This window comes from Podarcis muralis, chromosome 6 (genome assembly GCF_964188315.1).
Source record: "Podarcis muralis chromosome 6, rPodMur119.hap1.1, whole genome shotgun sequence".
Lineage (NCBI taxonomy): Eukaryota > Metazoa > Chordata > Lepidosauria > Squamata > Lacertidae > Podarcis > Podarcis muralis.
In genome coordinates, this window is record NC_135660.1 from 24,076,592 (window position 1) to 24,098,228 (window position 21,637).

Here is a 21,637-nt window from a genome sequence, read left to right on the forward strand (position 1 = left end):
TCTTCCACAGTGGGGACACAGGTTTCCGGGCGGGAGTTGATCACGGTGAGGGTTTGCCAAGTGTGCCTTCTTCTTAGCACATTTCTCCCTTTCGTCCTGAGTTCGAGCGTCTTCAAAGCCCATGATACCTTTGGTAAAGGCTGTTCTCCAATTAGAATGCTCGTAGGCCAGTGTTTCCCAGTTGTCGGTGTTAATACTACGTTTTTTAGATTTGCCTTGAGAGAATCTTGAAACCTCTTTTGTTGACCACCAGCATTACGCTTTACATTTTTAAGTTTGGAATAGAGTAGTTGCTTTGGAAGACGATCATCAGGCACCTGCACAACATGACCAGTGCAACAAAGTTGATGTTGAAGAATCATTGCTTCAACACTGGTGATCTTTGCTTCTTCCAGTACACTGGTATTAGTTTGCCTGTCTTCCCAAGTGATTTGAAAAAATTTCCTGAGACACCATAGCTTAGGGGCAGAGTACACACTCCACATTCATATGAGCCTGGGTTCATCCCTGGTATCTCCAGTTTTTAAAGACGTATGAGTAGCAGAGTTGAGGGAAATCCTCCTTTCAGCCTTGCAGAGCTGCTATCCGGGAAAGTACACAATACTGATTTAAATTAGCCAGTATTCTGACTCTAAGGCAGCACCATATTTTCAGTATATTTCTGACCTTTCATACTACAGGGAATGCATATTAACTAACTTGCACTAGACCCAGTACTGAACTTGTGCCTGTGTTGTACACTTAAGAGTTGTATGGTTGCTCAGAACAGTGCATGTGTGTTGGGCAGCGCACTGTTCCACCTCTCATGGGTGCCTGCGAGTTTTCATCCCCTCCCCCAACACTAACTGAGTTTCCTCTAATAACCTAGAATAGGGCCCTGTACCTTTTCTGCTTTCCACAATAACTGTTGTCACTAGATGCACTGAGTGCCATAGTTCCTGCAAATGTTTGTAAGCACTGCTTGCTCAGAGATGCAGGCTGACAAGCAGAGGAAGCAAGGAATTTCAGGTGTTTTGGCCCATGCCTTGAATGAATTGCTCAGCAGTTGCTTGAGATTTCCAGCTTTATAGGAACAAATTTAGTTCTGACTTTCATTGATGGGCAAGGTGTGGATAACCATTCCTCTGTAGCCCAGATCATCAGTGTGTGTCTACTGAAAATACGGTGCTGCCTTAGAGTCAGAATACTGGCTAATTTAAATCAGTATTGTGTACTTTCCTAAATAGCAGCTCTCCAAGGCCGAAAGGAGGATCCCCCCAACTCTGCTACTCATATGTCTTTGAAAACTGGAGATACCAGGGATGAACCCAGGCTCATATGAATGTGGAATGTGTGCTCTGCCTCTGAGCTACGGTGTCTCCGAAAAATGCTTCAGATCACTAGTATGCACTAGTATGTACATCATTGGTGGAGTAGAAAGCTTTGGGAGAAGGTACTCTGTTATGAAAAGGGCTTTAAGGTCATGGTGTTACAATGTCTTTCCTCTGCTTCTTGGGATCTACATGTTTGTCCATCTCTCCTCTGACCATCAGCCTCGATGCAATTTCTAAACCTGTCCTCATCGCAATAGCATTCACCAACCCAGTTCAGTCCGTGACTTGAGAATATTGGCTCCATAAACCAAAGCCTAATTTTGCACTAAAATGTAAGTCTGGGTCGTCTGCAGAGCATTTGGTAAGTGGCTGTATTGAGCATCTGCTCTGCCCGGCAGCGGAATGTCTATACTTAACAAACTTAGAGAGGTGGTTTGCACTTGTGAACTGTTCAGAATGTTCACGCCATTCAAAGAGCCAAGATTAAATGGCAGCGTTGATGCCCATGCTGGGTGTGAGGGTGGGGGAAAGAGACCATTTAGGGCCTGCATTTTAATATACCACTCTCTGTGCCCGAGAGGAAGAGATTTCCCAAGAGGAGAGTTACTGGATCGCTGGCATTGCAAGACCTTGATTCCTAGAACTCTGTTGACACGGGAACCTTTAAATTATGACACAAGTGTCCCTAGAATAGCTACTGTACATTCCGAAAGTGATCTCACCAGGATATTGAAAGCAGACTCTTGCTAGCACAGCAACGGTTCCAGCTGTCATTTCCTAGGATGGTGTTTTTGTATTCCTCTCTGCTCAGGGGTCCAGAAGGATGAACATGGAGGTGTCTGTGGATTATATCGCCTTCTGGACATACCCATGTAGAGTTCCTCACTTACATATCTGAGCACATCCTACGGCATGAGAAAAGAACGCCAATAACTTCCTGGGCAGTGTCCACAAACCAGGACAGTCTGAGCAAGCAGGGAAGTTGGCAGATCGTACCGAGAACAGGAAATGGTACAGTATTATGAACAAAGCTGACTGGCTGGCTGAGGAAGGGGGTCGCCCCATCATTAACAAACACATTGCCAAAAAAATTCTTTACATACAAATTGAATCTGAACATACGTTATTGCTGACTTTTTAACGCTGAATTCTGGAAATGACTAATGCTGTATCAGGCTAAAGATTTGCATGCAATATCTCAATCCTAGCACTGTTCAGAGGCAACAAAGAAATAATCAAGTGAATGTATTGATATGATTACATAAATATTGAGAATGCAAAATCTTTCTTTTAAAAGGCAGGAAAAGCTCTCTTCCTTGAGAATCACTATACTTTATAAAATATTCATATTTTTAAAGAAGTGCATAAACGCAATTGCGAATAGTCCCCCAACTTAGCCCCCTACCCCAGGCAGTCTATTAAGTTTTGCCAACTTTGTGAATATAAGAATAAGAAATATTGATAATTTTTATGCTGACACATAATAAAATGTTGGGAGAGATGTTGCAGCAAATTGTTCGCCAAATGAAGGCTGGGGCTACAGATGATGTTGGACTCCAATTCCCATCAGCCCCAGCCAAAATGGCCAAGTCAGGAGGAAAAACAAATTCCAGCCCCTCTCCCCCCCCCCAAAAAAAATGATGGTCATTCATTACCATTCAAATGGTGTGCATGCACCGTGTCTTGTGATCAATTATGAGGGGTGGGGCTTACCTGCACCCCCCATATTTTATTCAAGTTGGTATCACTGCTCTGTTCATGGTCAGCATTTTCTAGGAGAATATAAAAACCTTTGCAATAGGCCTATCGTTTTCTTGGTCACGATAGCGTTTTCCACGTCATCTCCAAAGAAACCCGAGCATGTGCATCTTATCCTTTCAACCAAGCCTTCTCAATGGAAGTTGCTAACATGAATTTATTTATTTTTAATTGCAACCACCTATTTTATTCCATTGTGACTCCTCAGGTGTGTGCTGAATCCGGTGGTTCTTTGGACATAGGAGAAGTAGATTGACACCATTCATTCTGTAATAATAATAATAATAATAATAATAATAATAATATAATCTTCCTACCTTTATTCACATGCTTAATCTTGTTACAATGAGTACACTCTCTTCTTTGTATAGCAAAAACAAAAAACTTTGCAGCTTAGTAAAGAACGGCTTGGAAACTTTAGAAATGTTTCCAAGTCGAACAGCCTCTAATTAGCAGGAAAATGTCGGTCCACTGAATAGAACAGAAACTGATTTTTCCATTCAGATGGTGAAGTTTCTGCAGCTTTGGTAGCTAACATGCACGCACATTTTGAAAACAACTTGTTAAAGCGTCTGGCAGGTTCTGTAACATGGTCTCCCTCCCCCTCCCCCGCTTTGATGAATTACCGGTATATAGTTGTGGCTTTATCTGGGAGTTGGACAGGGGGACAGTGCGCCCCTGTTGGTTCTGCAGGACCTCTCAGTGGCTTTCAACACAATAGGCCATGGTATCCTTCTGAATCACCTTGCTGGGATGGGACTTAAGAGATCCTGTTTGACAGTGGCTCTGTTCCTTCCTGGAGGGGAGCAATGACTTGGCCATTGGCCTGCCGGGTACCTTAGGGTTCTGTTCTGTCCCCCAAGGCCCATGCTATTCAACATTTACATGAAACAGGTGGGAGTGGTTGTCGAGAGTTTTGGGGTATGCCAGTGTCATGCAGATAACACCCAGCTCTATTTCTCCTTTCCACACAAATCCAAGGAAAATGTCTCTGTTCTAAACTGGTGTTTGTCATCAGTAACGGATTGGACGAGGGTGAACAAACTGAAGGTTAATCAGGACAAGAAAGTATTTTTTCCCTAAAATTGTGCCAGGGTTTTTGGGGGGGGGGGGGGCTTTTCAAAAGCCTAGGCTTGTGGGGGGGGGTGATTTCCCTATGTCACTGTATTTGACAAGGATGCTGGCAGTGGCACTGAAGGGGAAAAAAATGGCTTTTAAGAAGCAGTGATGGGCATGCTTTGATTTGCAGAACAAAAAGTTAAGTAATCTATTGAGAGCTCCAGATATTTTCAACTGCTCTGTGGGGAAAGAAAAGTTTGAGAACTAACTGCTAAAGATAAATCCTTCGCGGAATTCTTTCTGCTCTAACTTGGTGTGTGGGAAGAGACAAGGAAAAAACGGAGATATATATATGTCTTTGCATCCCCTGAGGCTGCAGTGGTGCAATGAAAGATGTAGTCTGCTGGCAGTGATTACTCTATCCTTATGTAAAAAAAAAGAAAGAAAAAGGAGCCAACAGAATTGAAGTAGATGGAAAAACACCCACTGCCGTTCCGTGATGTGTTTACCACAATCTTATTCTTCTTCTTTGGCGATCACTTGTAGCTGAGTAAGATTGTCTTCCATAAACACAGTTTTAACAATGAGTCCGTAAGTGACTGTGGAGGCCAATTCTGGATCCACACGTCCTTCCACAGTGGGGACATTGGTTTCCGGGCGGGAGTTGATCACAATACTATAACCCCTGCCCTCAGTGTGTGTGGGAGGTGGGGGGCTGAGGTGTTGGCCTAGGAGCTGGAAGACCTGAGGTCAGATCCTCACTCTGCCTGGAAGTTCACAGGGCTAATCCAGGTAAGGTAAAGGACCCCTGGACGGTTAAGTCCAATCCAAGGCGACTGTGGCGTTACGGCGCTCATCTCGCTTTCAGGCCGAGGGAGCCAGCGTTTGTCCACAGACAGTTTTCCGGGTCATGTGGCCAGCATGACTAAACCGCTACTAATGCACGGAGGACCGTGACGAGTGCCAGAGCGCACGGAAACACCGTTTACCTTCCTGCTGCAGCGGTACCTATTTATCTAGTTGCACTGGCGTGCTTTCGAACTGTTAGGTAGGCAGAAGCTGGGACAGAGCAACAAGAGCTCACCCCGTTGCACAGATTTGAACCACCGACCTTCCGATCAGCAAGCCCAAGAGGCTCAGTGGTTTAGTCTTAATCTACCTCTTAGGGTTGTTGAGATGATCAAATGGGGAAGGGGAGAACCATGCGCGCTCCTTGGAGGAAAAGTGAGATGCAAATGTAATACAGTGGTACCTCGGGTTAAGTACTTAATTCGTTCCGGAGGTCCGTTCTTAACCTGAAACTGTTCTTAACCTGAAGCACTACTTTAGCTAATGGGGCCTCCTGCTGCCGCCATGCCTCCGGAGCACGATTTCTGTTCTCATCCTGAAGCAAACTATTTCTGGGTTAGCGGAGTCTGTAACCTGAAGCGTATGTAACCTGAAGCGTATGTAACCCAAGGTACCAGTGTAATAATAAAGCCAAATAGTGGTTTTTTTGTGTCTGAAAAGTGTTTGTCCCAAGACATGGAAATGAAATAGATGCGGGTGTGGAGAACGGCGAGCTAAACACAAACACAATTTAAATGAGGCTGCAAAAAGAGGGGGAATATTCGACACAGACGTGAGAATGAGACGCTGGTCCCGCCCCCTCTGATGTCCCGCCGGAGTCCCCCTGGCAACTGGAACGCAAAACACTGCGCGTCATAGAGGCCGAAGAACGCCGCTTCTCCCTGGAGCCTTAAAGGGGCCGCGGCCCCTGCGCCGTTGCGGTTGCAAAGGAAGCGATTAGGTTGCACTTTGCATGATGGACGGGGCTTCTGGGAAGTCGGAGAAGGATGGCCAGGAAGCCCGAGAAGATCCAGGTGCTTGCTCGAGAGGCAGTGCTCTGGAGCGTAGTTGCCATGGGAGGGACAAAAAATAAAAATAAAAAGGATGGGGCGGGGGAGCGGGTTGGATGATAGAAAGATCGATGCTCCCACCCCGCAGAGGCGTGGGCTAAAGAGGGAAGGGTGTGCGAGAGCCGAATGCCCTGTGGAGCAGAGGAGACGTCCGTGGAGTCCGGGGCGCAGGACCTGGACCACGCTGAAGTAGCAGCTCTCAAACGGACCTCTCTTCAAAAGATGCAAATTTGGGCACCCTCTCTTGGGCCGGTAGGCAGCGGAACTACTTGCCACTAGTCCTGCCACGTTTTAAAGCGACGGTTGTGTCTCCCAGCAAGGCAGCGCCCCAACCTCGTGCTGCCTTCTTGTGCCTCAGTCCTAACAGGTGGAAAAGGTTGGCACAATGCCCCTTATTTCATCTGGGTCAATGGCAAAAGTGCCAACTTTAGCACTGTATTGGGGGCAGGCAGGTGAGCCCCGTCTTGTATCACATGATGCGGTGCACAGGCACAACTGGAATGACAATGCGCATCCATTGCGGGGGGTGGGGTGGCCCCAAATATTTTTGGCGAGGGCAAAGACCCCTTGGCCCCTAGGAGTTGGCGGCTATGATCAAAGGAGCTTCTGCAAAGATGGAGCTGAGACAAATTTCATGAGTGAAGCACAGACACAAACAAATAAACATCACAAGTTTGTACATTGGTTCTATTTATAGACCTCTCCCATCAACTAGACTCAAGGCAGTTTCCATCAGTGTCCTTTAAGTCCCTTGTGTTACTTTCCTTGTGCAGTATCCAGTATCCACAGAGGCACAGGGTTGTAGTCAGTTAACTTTTTCTCAGAGCAGCACCATTGAAATTAATGGCCATAGCTGACTTTGGCCCATTCATTTGAGTGGGTGTGCTCTGAGTAAAAGTTTTGAATGCAACCCATAATATGGCTTAGGGAACCAGGTGGCATCAAGTGTAAAAGTACATACGGAAGGAGAGAATGTGAAAGGAAACTCACTGAGTCAGAATCCTTCCTCAAGATGCTACAGTTTTTGGCATCCTAAGCAAGTCTGTTACATGGAAAACGGACGAGCTTTTCCAGCAGGAAGAAAAGGTCTCTGCCTCGTAGCTTTTAAAACAATACAGTTGTTTCTTGTACTGTTTTTAAAACTGCTTTTAGCTGTTTTTATGGCGTGTTTGTAAATCAAATAAATAATAATTATATAGTAGGAGGGGAAGAAGAGTTAGTAGCATACTGTATTATCCTTGTATTTTTTTAAAAAAATATCGAAATGTTGTTTACTTTAAGTCATTTTAAAATAGGGACACTGGAAACTGCCTTATACAGTCATACCTCAGGTTAAATATGCTTCAGGTTGAGCATTTTCAAGTTATGCTCCGTGGTGACCCGGCAGTAACAGAACGCGTTACTTCCAGATTTCGCCGCTCACACATGCGCAGACGCTCAAAATGATGTAACACGCATGCGCGGAAGTGGCGAATTGCGACCTGCGCACACGCAGACGCGGGTTTCATTTGCTTCAGGATGCGAACGGGGCTCTGGAACGGATCCTGTTCGCAACCAGAGGTACCACTGTACTGAGTCTGACCATTGCTCAGGGTTGCCTGACTTGCTGCCAGTCATTATGTTGATTGACAGCAATCCTGCAGGATTTCAGACAGGTGTTTTTCCCAGTTGCACCTGGAGATGCCAGAGATTGAATCTAGGACCTTCTGCGGGCAAAGCAGAAGCTGTATCACTATGCTACAGCCGTTCCCATATGTGCCGGCAGGTTGTTATAATTTTTAAAAAGAAACAACCACTACTACTAAACCTTATTGAAAAATTGGTAGAGTTGTTAAGATAGTGCCTCTGCCTTCCCAACGAACATACAGCAACTGTTGTGGAGGCCTGCAGAAATGAGATAGATCTAATATTTATAGCTTCTATGCATTATTAAAATGTCATTTTCATTTACTACGGAAATGTTCAATAAAAGGAAATACTTCCAGATTCAACCAGACTGTCATGATTAAAGCTGCAGTCCTTAAACCTATACACCCTTGCTTGGGAGTAAGTGGTGCTTATTTCTGAGTAGATGTGTATTTGATTGCAGTCTAACTCCAATCAAAAATGATAACTGATCCTTTGCTGATTTATTTGTAATTAATTACTACTGAATTCAATTGGAGTGGTAAACCATGACCTGGAATGGGGTCCATTTTCTGCAAAACTGTTGACCTTAAACATCCACATACTGGAAACTGTCATTAGGATTATATTGCATACCAACAATTTACCTATATATGTTTATGTTAAACAGACAGCAAAGACATTGGAAGAGAACAGTTGCCCACAGAAGCTGTTCAATCAGGGAGGTAAGTAAGTTAAAAATTGATACAAACACATGGAAAAAGGGTCTGTCAATAGAAAATTTGCCGAAGCAGCTAAAAAGGAAGCGTGGCAACATGCTGGTCATCACAAAATTCTAGAGTGAAACAAAAATGAATCTACGCTAGAAATGAGTGACTGTGACCCTCAGCCTAATTTTAGTGCTCCTCTGCAAGCAATCAGTTTAGACTACCTCTAAGTGAGAGTGAACTGTCCCTCTCCCAACACCCCATAGGGTGAGGGTGGGGAGAAAGATGGTATGGCTCCACCCACTGTCAATAGGCAGCCTCTGACAGATTGTCCCCCAAAGCAACACAGTCCTCAGCTGAAAAAAAGGTGGCCGATCCCTGACCTATAGCACTCCTCAGTTGTCAAAAATTCCAGAGCAGTAGTCTCTTGGATGAAGGGACGCAGGTGGCACTGGTGGGTTAAACCACAGAGCCTAGGACTTGCCGATCGGAAAGTCAGCGGTTCAAATCCCTGCGACGGGGTGAGCTCCCATTCCTTGGTCCCTGCTCCCAGTGGCGTAGCATGGGTTGTCAGAACCCGGGGCAAGGCAAGTAATTTGCACCCCTAACCCGTGGATTTGCGCCCCCTAACCCTAACCCCCAGATGTTGCGCCCGGTGCGGCCGGCCCCCCCTGCACCCCCACGCTACGCCACTGCCTGCTCCTGCCAACCTAGCAGTTTGAAAGCACGTCAAAGTGCAAATAGATAAATAGGTACCACTCCAGCGGGAAGGTAAACGGCATTTCCGTGCGCTGCTCTGGTTTGCCAGAAGCTGCTTAGTCATGCTGGCTACATGACCTGGAAGCTGTACGCCGGCTCCCTCGGCCAATAAAGCAAGATGAGCGCCGCAACCCCAGAGTTGGTCACGACTGCACCTAATGGTCAGGGGTCCCTTTACCTTTACCTTCAGTTTCTTGGAGCGAAAATACTGAAGAGCCTTGTGGAACCTGAAAGACTTAGCAAACTTATCATGGCTCCCTCCTATACCCACATGTGGAAGGGAACATAACACTTCATGCATCTGATGAAGCAGACTGAAAGCTTATGCCGTATCCTGCTTATGGGGGGTCTTCCCAGAGTTGTCTAGCTATATGAACGTAAAGATCTCCAACAAGGCAGTTATGTATTGGGGAGCTAAACATTTCAGGCAGCGATGCAAGAGTCTCACTTATTTTTGAGCCATTTTATCTTCTCTCCTGAATTCTGGAACATGGAAAGTGGCACTTTGCTAAATTACAAATTGCATAGTGGTATTGCCTTTTGTCAGGCAAATTGTTTGGTAATAGCTAAGGGCGTGTCCTTTGTGGGAGATGTACAGAGAGCCTTGCTGGAATGCTTAGAATGTGATGGCCATGCATTTGAAAAGGTGACACACAGGCACATACAATTTGGGGTGGATCTGATAGAAGGGTGTGTGTGTGTGTGTGTGTGTGTGTGTGTGTGTGTGTGTGTGTTAACAATAGAGTTGCTTTGAGTAAGTCAGAGGACCTGATGCTGGTTAGACAGGGGTCAGCAAACTTTTTCAGCAGGGGGCCGGTCCACTGTCCCTCAGACCTTGTGGGGGGCCGGACTATAGTTTTTTTGGGGGGAATGAACAAATTCCTGTGCCTCACAAGTAAACCAGAGAAGCATTTTAAATAAAAGCACACATTCTACTCATGTAAAAACAGGCTGATTCCTGGACCATCCGAGGGCCGGATTTAGAAGGCGATTGCGCCGGAACCGGAACCCAGGCCTTAGTTTGCCTACCCATGGTTTAACATGTGTGCTGGTCCTTCTAGGCCTAGCTGCAGATTGCTTCAGCCTGCTTTCTGCTGCAGAGAAGCCCATTATTTCAAAAAGGTTGTAAGTCTTCAGCAATCTTTCCTCCATAAGGAAGGCAACCCTTGTTAAGTGCTGCCTGTGGAATTTCACACTGACAAAATGCAATGGCAGGATGGAGTCATGTAGCTGTGATGCATTGTGGGATTAGATTGTCCTCAGGCTGCCTGCCTGAAACTTTCATAACTTGTCTGTTGTCACAGACAAAGGTTGAGGCTTTCCATCACATGCCTCCCTGTATTTCTTGACAGAGTTTTATAAATAAATAATAGTGATGCATTTCAAGTAACGCCCTGGAAGGGAAACCTGCGGACAGGAAGCATCAGGCAGCATGCAAAGTTGATTTGTTGTATGAATTCACAGGGCATTCAGCCTTAATAATATTGCTGTAGGTATTTTCCCTTCCAGAAATGCTTTCGATGGTATCAAAGGTTGAGCAAACAATATCGGATCCTGAATGGAGGATAATTATGTATTGTTAATTTAAATAATGGCTTTATTGTATTTGATACAAAGTATTTAACTGTCAGGGGTCCTTTACCTTTATTGCATCCATAGTTGTGCTGTATGCTTTTTGAAACATTTATAAATACAAAACTTAATACAGTGGTACCTTGGTTCTCGAACGTAATTTGTTCCGGAAGTCCATTTGACTTCCAAAACGTTCGAAAACCAAATTGGCTCAGGCACCCCAGAAACAATAGCCAACAGCTGCATCGTACGTTCGGCTTCTGAAAAAGGTTCGAAAACTGGAACACTTCTGGGTTTTTGGCGTTTGGGAGCCGATTTGTTCGTCAACTAAGCCGTTCGAGAACCAAGGTTCTACTGTAGCACACGAAGAGGTCAACCTTGATTGCCTAAAAGGTTTGCTGCCATTTAACTTTTAAGTCCATTATTACTCAGAAGTTTGGACTACAGCTCCCATTATCCTTGGCCATTGGTCATGCTGGCTGGGGCTAAGGAGAATTGAAGTCCAACTTGAAGCCCAGAGGGCCACTGAAGAGCCTATGAAGGTTGTTCCTTTTCTTTTGGTATAAAAAAGTATATTAAATGGCTCTCAATTTCAAATAACATTACTTTACTGTGTGCATTGGTCCTTAGTGTTGCAGAGGCAATATTTTCTTCATGAGCTAAATGTGTCATTTATTTTTAACATAGGGCATCTGAAATTGTTGTGACAGTTTCAGAGTTTTACAACAGTGAGATGGAGCCAGAGGAGACCGTAGAGAGGAGAGAGATAGGCACAGGTATTGTATTGTTGCTGATGTGGAGTGGTTTAAGAAAGCATAACATCTGGAGTAGGCAGAGGGAAGGAAGTCAGTACATTGAGGCTCACAAACTTGCTGCAGGGTTGCTATCAAATGCCAAAACATACACACCAGCCAGTTACTGTTCGCTTGCTTTCCTAGTGCTATTGCTCATCCAACTAGAGCTGTCTTCAGGTGTTTTCCAAAGCATGCAGGGGTTAAAAGAGGGCAAGGGGTGCACACTCAAGACCCGCCTTTGTTGTTCCCACATGCACGGGCTCCTGTCATTCCCTTGCACGTTGAGCTTGAAGGTCTAACCACATTCACCTGAAAGGGACTAGACACCACCTGAAGATTGGGAATCCAAGATTGGGAATCTTCCCAATGTGAACCACCTGGACCTTTAAATCTTCTTCTGAGGCCCTTCTCCAGGTCCCTCCTCTGAGGAAGGCTCAGAGGGTGGTGGCAAGGGCAAGGGCCTTTTCAGTTATGGCTTTCCATCGGTGGAATGCTCTCCTCAGTGAGGTCCGCCTAACACCATTTTTGACATCTTTCCAGTGCTAGATAAAGACTTATCTCCCCTCCCTGCCCAGCTTTTGATGGACCAAGATGATGTTGTTTTGTTACTAGTGTGCTGCCAAAGCTTCCTTTGGTCGTTATGGGACTTGTTTTGTTTTTAATTTGTTTTCTTTGTTTTCATGTTTGTAGTTGTATCATAAGTCTCTTTGGGGCATTAATGTGACCAGTGGCTTAATCATCATCAACATCATCCCTGATTATGCAGTTCCAAATCGCATGGTGGCTTCTAACTACATTCAACTGAATGCAGTTAGACATCTCCTTAACACCTGTGTGCCAAACAAGTAACAGTTGAGTGAATAAGTGATATGCCTAGCGTACAATGGCCACTGATGCCATTGGGTTTTAGGGTGTCACTACCAGTGCAGGCACCTGTGGGCACCATGCTGCAGGAGGTACCACACCAATGCTTTAGACTGGAGCATGAGACGCAGAGTGGGGGTGCCAAATTTTAGCGTTGGGCGCCACTGAAATTTGATACCCCAAAGTCTGCCAAGGTTCCCATCACTGGCGGAGGAAGAGGAGTGCGGGGGCAGCGCAATCCCAGTGGCGTGCCATGGCAGCTGCCCTCCTGCCCACGCTGGGCGCCACACCACCACAGGCAGCATGCCACGCCCCCAGGATGCACGCCATGCCCCTGGGACACGCGCCAGCCCTGCTCCCACCTGCTCTCTGCCCCCCGGTGCCGGAGCATGAAGCTCTGCCACTGGTTCCCATCAACCCCAACCAGCATGGCTGGTGATCAGGACGATGGAATTTGTAGTCCAACAACACCTATAGTCCAGCATCACCTGAAGGGCCACAGCATCCCTGCTATGCTGGTTGAGCAGGTATGAGACAGATGCAGAAGGAAGCGCTCAGACAGTTCCAGGCTAGCAGCAATTCCGGATCAGCCTCTTCAAATCCAGATCAACTCTTTGCATACCAGAAGCAGCCTCTCAGATCAGGCAAAACTGGTTTTAGCCTTGGAGGTGGATATGAGCCCAGATGCTTGGAAGAAGGGATTTCTTGCCTCAGCTGGTTGCCCAGTAGGGACTGTTCTGCACACATCATTGCCTTGACTGTACAAAGGCCTACAGAGCTTACACCTCCCCTTTCTGTCATAGAACAATACACACACAGGGAACGCTAGAAAAGTCTCGTTCATTTGGTATTGCAGCAAAAGCCCAGCCCTCTATAAATTCTACCTTACACCCTGTGCTGTGCTGTGCTATTTAGTGCATAGGAATAGTGGCTGGGAGAAATTTTTAGATCAGTGTGTAATTTTTCACACACTAGAAAACAGTTGACTTAAATCCTCATTACAGAAGAGATGTGCCCCCCTCCCCAGTAAATCCCTTGATATTATGGTACTATTTTCAGCATAAGGCAAACTGGTGTATTTTTAGTGTGGATTCATTTAAAAGATGCTTATATTAAAAATACCATTTGTTTTCCCAGAAAAGCTCAGGATAGATGTTTTGTGTTTCTCTAAGCATGTAAGTGCCATCATAATGCTGTTTATATGAACAGGTCCTGAAGATCATCCAGGAAGAGATAAAAGTGGACCATCCACTTCACCAGCTAGGTAACAACAACAGCAGCAAGTCCTTGCATTAGTCAAAATGGTTATTAATGGGATGTACCTTATTACAAGCGGGTGGTGGAATGAAATTTCTGCTCACTCTTCCGACATTATTTATGAGCTTTCCCTCTAACTTATTGCATCTTGTTCAAACTGGTCTGCGATGTGTCATGGAACTACAGATTTCCAGACTGTAGAAGATACCACAGCTAGATTTCTGGGTCTCATGGGAAAGCCTGCTTCACCTTTTAGAAATAAAAATGTAGCATTTTTTAATTTAAATTTTTAAATTTTTTAGTGCTCCTTAGGTGTTTGTTCGAAAGATGTAGATATTTTGCACTTCCACCACCTTCGGGGCTCCCCCATGAATGCTGATCTCTCCTCCTTCCCCCCGACCCCAGCTCCATGGCCCAAGTTTCGCTCCAGTCCTGTTGACACTTGTTGTCACCGCTCGAGTTTGCTCTTAGAAGCAGCGGCATGCATCGCAACTGCATGGAAAACATGTTTATTTCTGGCAGGCTGTGCTGTGGTCAGAATCAGAATTCCTCAGGAACTGGCAGTAGTAATTACCGACGTACTATTTGTGCCCGGGGCTTGCCTGTGTTGTTATGGGGCTCAACGATGTAAGTGTCTGTGTTTGCGCAGATGCTGACATAAAAAGTGTGGGGCTTCCTCTAATTCAATTGCTTGCCCTTTCCCTCAAGCACTAATACATAGTTTTTTCATCTGCCAAGGTCAGAGAGCCCAGAGGGAACGGCTGACAGCAGTCAAAAGCCAGGATTAGCTATTGCCCCCTTTGAAAGATCAGCAGAGCTCTCCTCCCCAGAAACCACTGGCTCCTTATCCTCAAGCAAAGGTACTGTGTTTTAACTTCCGCATGCGCCAAGAGAGAAGGACTGTAACTCTCCACCTGGAGATGCTGAAATTTGTGGAATGCTCTCCCCAGGGAGTCTCGTCTGGTGCCTTCATTACATATCTTTTAAGGCCCTAGGCAAAAATGTTCCTCTTCAACAAGGCCTTTGGCTGATTAAGCAATCTATGGCCTTTTAAATGTGTCTGTTGAGGTGGGCATTTTTGTCTGGTTTCCTGCTATTATGCTAGGTGTTTTGTGTTTTTATGTTGTAAACCGCCCTGTGATCTTTGGATGAAGGGTGGTATATAAATTTAATAAATAATAGTAGTAACCGAGGACCTTCTCTCACACTCAGCTATGGCCCTTTCCAAATCGGTGCTCCAACCTTTCTCTGCACGTTAAAGTGGAACATAGGAAGCTGCCTTATACCAAGACAGGCTATTGGTCCACCTAGTTCAGAATTGTCTGCACTGATTGGCTCTCCAGTATTTTAGGCAGCACACCTTCTGAACCTGGATTGAACCTGGGAACTTCTTACTGCAAGGCTGCAGCCATGTTTTCCGGGGGGGACGGGGAACCTTTTTATGAGGGGACAGCTTAAGCGAGAGAGAGGAAATGTGGAGCCAGACACACTTACAGTTTAAGTGCTTGAACAAGAAGAGGGAAAATAAAAATATATATTATAACAATAGTAACATTTGCATAGGACGCGGGTGGCGCTGTGGGTAAAAACTCAGCGCCTAGGGCTTGCCGATCGCATGGTCGGCGGTTTGAATCCCCATGGCGGGGTGAGTTCCCGTCTTTCGGTCCCAGCTCCTGCCCACCTAGCAGTTCAAAAGCACCCTTAAGTGCAAGTAGATAAATAGGTACCGCTTTATAGCGGGAAGGTAAACAGCGTTTCCATGTGCTGCGCTGGTGCTGGCTCGCCAGAGCAGCTTCGTCACGCTGGCCACGTGACCCGGAAGTGTCTCCGGACAGCGCTGGCCCCCGGCCTCTTAAGTGGGATGGGCGCACAACTCTAGAGTCGGACACGACTGGCCCGTACGGGCAGGGGTACCTTTACCTTTACCTTTAACATTTGCATAGTGCTTTCAAGCACTTCATATGCATCATCTAGTCGTAATCATTGCAACAGCCCTGCAAGGTAAGATGATTCTTATCTCCCGTTATTGCAATTTGAGGAACTGAGGCTGAGAGACAGTGGGTTGCCTAAGGTCACCTCATGAATTCATGTACTCCTGCCAATGTGTTTGTACCACCTTGCGTCTTCCAGTAAGCAACAGTGACCCACCTTGGTGGCTCTGCCTCACCTGACAAGCGACTTCTGCTTTGCATTCCTTGCCAAATCAATGTCACCCTCAAGTGTCTGCCCCACTCCCTGTCCTGCAAATGAACTAGAGATTTGGCTCTGAGGGAGATATCTGGGGGTGTAGGTGTTTTGGGGTCATCAGAGTGGCCCCAAGACTGAGATGTCCCATTCATGAAGGACACATTATTAATCTCGATGGTCTGTAGCTCGTACGCAATGGAGATTTGGTCAACCGTACGCATACCTAGTTTGGCTTGTGCTCAGCAGGATCCAAGGGCCACCCTGCAATACTGGGAGGAATCAGAAGAGAGAGCTCTGTTGGGTACCACTTAAGGAGGTGAGCAATTGAAGTGTGTTCCTTTTCATGTTTCTGTTGAATTTGATCATGTTGCTGTTGAGTAACAGCAGCCAAAACCCTGAGCAGTGTGCTTTTCTTCCAGATGATCGTGAAGATGACAAGAAAAAATCACGCTTCCTCCTTTTATTCTTCAGCATTAAATTAAAGTTTGGTTTAAAATTTAGGTATAAGAGGGTGTGAATTGCAGAGGTGCCATGAAACAAGGACTGAAGGGCAGGGCAGTCTTCTGTATTTTAAGCCAAATTGTCTTCACAATATTATGCTCAAGGCTGAAATTCCTTTTGTTGTGGTTTTGCTTTGGGGGTAGAGCTATTTCCCATTTTTTCGTGACTGTTTCCTTAAGGTTGCTTATATGCATTTGCTCTCTTTTCCAGGGCTAGCATAACAACAAATGGATGGATTTTGTAGTCAGTTCAAAGATTAGGGTAATAATATGTTTGCACAGGTGGTATCATGAGTGGGATTCTTATAATGGGTCTAAACCACAGTTCCCTACATTGGCCGCTGGTCAATTCCTTCTGCCATTTTGCTTTTCCGCTGCTTAGAAGCTGCGAGTGACAAAGATAACTCTTGAGCCTCAAAGACAACAAAGGAGCTTGGAGTTTGCTTTGAGACATAAATTAATTATTCAGCTTGCTTACACATCTTATGTTGTGTCTACTGAAAAGGGAGGCGTCGGATGCAGTTGCTGCTGATCAATCCGGAAAACTTTTGGGAAGATCAGTCTCAATGCAGACAGATAAGAGCTGGCTTTATGACCGCTACAAGAAAAGGCGTGAGTAACAGGCTTCTTGTGCTGTCTATCTATCTATCTCTCACACACGTACCCAGACACACACAGAATAGCAGTGAAAAAATCTCCACTGTAATCTCCATGCATAGAATTAACCATTTAGCTGCATAAGAAACCGCCCCAAGCCTGATCTGATTATTTGCCCATGTAAACCTAGGTTGTCCGCTCTGACCGGCAGTGCTTCTCCAGAGTCTCAGAAAGGGGTCTTCCCCTCATCTCCTTTAAATCAGAGATGTTAGGGATTGAAACCAGAGCCTTTTGCTTGCAAAACATGTATTATTCTGCTGCAATGTGTTATAGGTTGGGTTGCGTTTGGCAAAGGCTGTTCTATAGTTAGTCCAGATGTTATGCTTTTTTTGGTTTTCTTTGCAGATCCAAAGGAAGAAAAGCTTCGTCCTGAGAATGGTAAATTGGTCCTCAGCAAATCAATTTCTCCTTCATTTTGAGCCCTGCCTTGTTTTATTTTTTTAGTCTTGTGCGACTCCACGGACGGGATTGGGTGTGAAATCTAGGCGGTATAACCCCAGCTCAGCCGTAAACTCGAGAGAATGTGGGCACCTTGCTATTCCTCAGTCTTAAATCATGGTCTGTAAAATGGGAATGTTAACAACCTACTTTACATTGCAAGGTGATGATCAATGAAATGTGTATTGTGACACACTGAAGGTGGAGGCAGACTTGTGTGCAATCCTACTGTTGCCTATGGCGAACAGGTTTTGCAGGCTTTTTATTGCTTCGAAAACTTGCAAATCTGATCCGAAGAGTGGTGGCAGGTCAAAAAAGGAAAGAAAGAAAAAATTTGCATCACAGGAAATGATGCTACTCTCACTGTCTGTCTCCAGCCTCAGGCTGGATTTATGTCAGCACTTCTTGTCCTGTTTCTTCAACATCTCGTTGTTCCAAAACACTCTTCGGTTGCTTTTTGTGTGTGTGTGAATTTATGCTTTTCCCTTGTGAATATCAGCACACAAATACTTGCAGCAGCTACTCTGGCCTGCGCTTTGAGGCATCTGTTTCCAAGTTTCCCATTTTAAATGGCAAGCTGTAGCCTTGACAGGTAGACAACCCCAACCGATGGTTTAAACTGGCAAGCTCTTCTTCTTTTAACCTCTAGAAATGCTCCATTGCTGCTTATTTGCTGGGTAGAATCCAGATGCGGCTCCTCAAGGAGCACATTCCCCACTCTGCCCAATTTTTCACAGTTTACTATTCCACTCTTCCTTCAGCAATGGAACCACATGGGCAGGCACTGGCTGTTCCTTTGAGCCCCCCTCCCTCCCCTCTCGCCACGTTGTGGCTTTTATTCTATTCTGACCACTATATTTTTAATGCTGTGAGGCCGAGTGCTCCCCCTGCACTCCTAAGGCACAGGGGCATTCTGCCTAAAAACAAAATCAGGCTTGTCTTTGGGCAGCCCACCGTAAGCAGACAAAGCAATAACGGCATGGCAGCAGGCCAGTCTAGATAACGCATGCAAATCCATGGAAGTAACTAAGGCAAGGCTTTTTTGGGGAGCTCAAAAAGCACCTGAATGGCCATGCAAAGAGGCCTACAGCAGGCTTGATAGCACAGTGTGTCTCCTTGAAAGTAAGAGCCACTGAGCTCATGGGAATATCTGTTGATAACCAGTCTTAAGACAGTTCTTTGCCAGCTTGAGGCAAAACAGGACGTGGCATTTTGGCCTGACTCTGTTGCCATTCCCACCACCACCACTTACCTGCTCCTGGTCCCACCATGAACCTTGCCGTGTCCACCGCTGGGGGAGAAGTGACACAACCATTGGCACCAATTTGGGGCAAAATCATGTTAATTTTATTTATTTTTTCCTCAATTTTTTAAAATTGATTTTCCAAATTTAAAACAAACACACAAAAAGAAAAGACATTACAATATTAGAAATAGAAACAAACAAACATATAAACACCTAACTGTTAAAGGCCCAATTTAATTTACATTGTTAAGTGACTTCCTCAAATCTCTCCTAACTGAATTTCAATAAATCTCATGGTAACAGTTTTCCAATATCTACTTTTCAATAAAATTTACTTATTCAAATTTCTATCTTCCTTTTCATAATATTTTCAGTCCATAATGTTATAGAATTCAACATATCTTAATCCTAGGCCAATTTGGTATTTACAAGTGATTCTACTTATGTGATATTCGAATATCTAGCTAAATAGTCCTTAAATTTCTTCCACTCTTCTTGTTGTTCCTCTTCTTTTTGATCGCGGATTCTTCCAGTCAGGTCGGCCAGCTCCAAAAAGTCCAACATCTACACCTGCCATTCTTCCACTGTTGGTATTTCTAAAATCATGCCAATTTTAAGTGACGCCTTGCAGGCTCTGCAAGATCTGACATGATTTCGGGCAAGAATTGACCCAAAATGGAGACGCTCTTGCCCAAAATCGGTGCTGCTGGCAGAGGCAGTGGTGCAAGCGGGACACCCATGGGCCTGAAGCAGCATCTTCACCTTGCCTAACGACTGGACTGGCTTTGCTTGCCAGTGTACATTCACCAACATGTGGAACTGGAGGACCAGACTTTCTAAGGGCACTTCCAAGAGAGATGGTTTGGGTGTTGATGGTCTAGTGACATCATGCACAAACACAATGGAACATATGCAGTGTCTCTGGGAAAGGGGTATTCCCTCCACTCCAGAACATCTCGATCTGCACAGCTGGCCCTGCCATCAGCCCATGTCCACTGGGCATATGGATGGGCACAAGCTGCGGCACCCTGCTCTTTGTGTACTGGGAAGGATTTGCACACGCCAGGAGTAGCCAGCATGGTGTCCTCCAGATGCTTTGAACTGCAACTCCCATCATCCCTCACCATTGGCCACACTGGCTGGGTATGATGGGAGCTGTAGTCTGAAACATGTTCAAGGTATCAGAATTGGGTGCCACAATTGGATGTTGCTGTCCTACTGCTACTTCCGCATCCCCAGTCCTAAATAAGCGATGTGGGTGTGTCCTTTGATTCAGACCTTAAAAGCAAGAACGAACCAATTTCCTAACCCATTCTCCTTGTGTATGTTTAGATATCTACGCCGTCTGGTACGAGGACCTCAGCTGCTTAGACATTTTGTGCGACACGGAGGTATTGTCACTCGTGGCCTCTGCACATTTTGGTCAAAGCATCCTCCCAACTCAACGTCCCCACCGCCATCCCTTTCCCTTTCAGCCAAATCAAGGCTGATGCCATTCATCTTTGGGAACATTCTGGGCAACGGGGTTCTAGATTTGAAATTGAATTAATCTCTTGTATTGTACATTGTATTGTGTTTTTTTCTTTTTCTTTTAAGTTTCAAGAAGACTTCTTAAAGCTGTTTCAGGAATCTCTACGCACCCTTTCCAGCGTTGGTCCACCAACTATACTAGCCTATAGGCCAGAATCATCGAGAGAAGACATTCATTTTGAGGTGGTGTCTCTATCCATTCTGTGGTTTGTGCATGTAGGATAACCAGGGAGATGCGTGTGTAAAATAACACACAGGGAAATGTGTGGTGCATTGCACACTTTTGTGCAAACCTACAGTGTAGTGCTTTTGAAGTGTCACCACTTAAGAATGCATGTGTTTGTGTGACTGAATGTCCCATTTCCCCCTAAACACACACACACACACACACACACACACTTCTCTCTGATGTACTAACTTTCTGTATGCATATTTCAATACGTGACCCCAAACCCCTGCCACCAGACCTGCATCTCAGAAGGGGCTATACCACATACTTTTAAAAACATACTGATTTGCTTAGCTAAGTAGCCTAAGAAGAATGCCACATAAAGACAAAATAAAATGGTAAGGAGCATTCAGAAGTGGAAGAGTTGAAACTATTTGGTGTCTAGAGGCAGGTGTACTCCAGAAACATATGCGGGGAAGCCTCATCCTGTGTCTATATTGCCGTTTGTCACGCTTTCCAGGAAACAGATGGCTCTAAGATCCTTAAAGAAATTGGATCATTTACAGTTGCCTGTAATCCCTTGAGAAAGGGAAAGGGAAACAAGACTCTCCAAGCCATCCTTGATGTTAATCAAGATTAACAAGGCTGGATTTGGGAGAGGAGACCAGGAAAGGAACAACAAGTGATATAGTTCAGTGGTGTGTTACTGTTTGACAGCACCTGTTCCAGTAAAAAATGAGAGCTGCAGGCAAGTTGAAGAGGTGTATGGGTCTTTTTTAGAAATGTGCAAGGACTTGAGGAAGCAAGCTTTGTTGAACTGATAGCGGAAATTAGATTATTGGATTGGGAAAAGGCACCAGTTCTTTAAACCTTACGTTACTTTCCCTCTCTCCATTCAGCATTTTGCTAGCCAAATTTTACATTAGTCATTTTTAAATTTATTTTTTAAAGAGCATCCACATGAATTGCCTGAACACTGTAGTAAATTCTGATGAAAATCCATTGCAGAAACATCACCATTTTCCAATTTACAGGGTGTGGGATGGGTAGGGAGAATAATATTCAGTATTATTGCAAAAGCCAAAAACTACCAGGGCTGAATGACCTCCTTGCATCACCTCTTTTAAGGTGATCGATTGAGAATTCATTTAAGAAAAGCAATATTCTGAAATCCAAGGGTTTGAGATTTTCCCCAGGAGTGGGGAAACTATAATCATTTAGTGTTTTCATTACTTTGTTGGAGAGATGAATTAGTCATAATTATTATCTATAAGAAAGAAGCAGCTACGTTATTCCTATATGC

General features: G+C 45.1%; 1 protein-coding gene across 4 annotated transcripts in view; it reads left to right on the forward strand.

Moving 5' to 3' along the window:
• Positions 1 to 1,274: 1,274 nt before the first annotated feature.
• ERICH6 (glutamate rich 6) overlaps positions 1,275 to 21,637 on the forward strand; it is a 36,545-nt gene continuing 16,182 nt past the window's right edge. Inside the window, exons 1-10 of one of the 4 annotated variants that reach the window (XM_028731295.2) lie at positions 2,069 to 2,324; positions 8,325 to 8,379; positions 11,380 to 11,468; positions 13,560 to 13,614; positions 14,346 to 14,467; positions 16,041 to 16,110; positions 16,800 to 16,906; positions 17,297 to 17,329; positions 19,968 to 20,026; positions 20,232 to 20,348. In XM_028731295.2, coding sequence (XP_028587128.2) covers positions 11,426 to 11,468; positions 13,560 to 13,614; positions 14,346 to 14,467; positions 16,041 to 16,110; positions 16,800 to 16,906; positions 17,297 to 17,329; positions 19,968 to 20,026; positions 20,232 to 20,348 — 606 coding nt within the window. In that variant the 5' untranslated portion in view covers positions 2,069 to 2,324; positions 8,325 to 8,379; positions 11,380 to 11,425. Of the gene's footprint in view, positions 2,325 to 5,838; positions 5,993 to 8,324; positions 8,380 to 11,379; positions 11,469 to 13,559; positions 13,615 to 14,345; positions 14,468 to 16,040; positions 16,111 to 16,799; positions 16,907 to 17,296; positions 17,330 to 19,967; positions 20,027 to 20,231; positions 20,349 to 21,637 lie in introns of those variants that run through there. The other 3 variants (XM_028731290.2, XM_028731294.2, XM_028731293.2) reach the window with 3 other exon arrangements.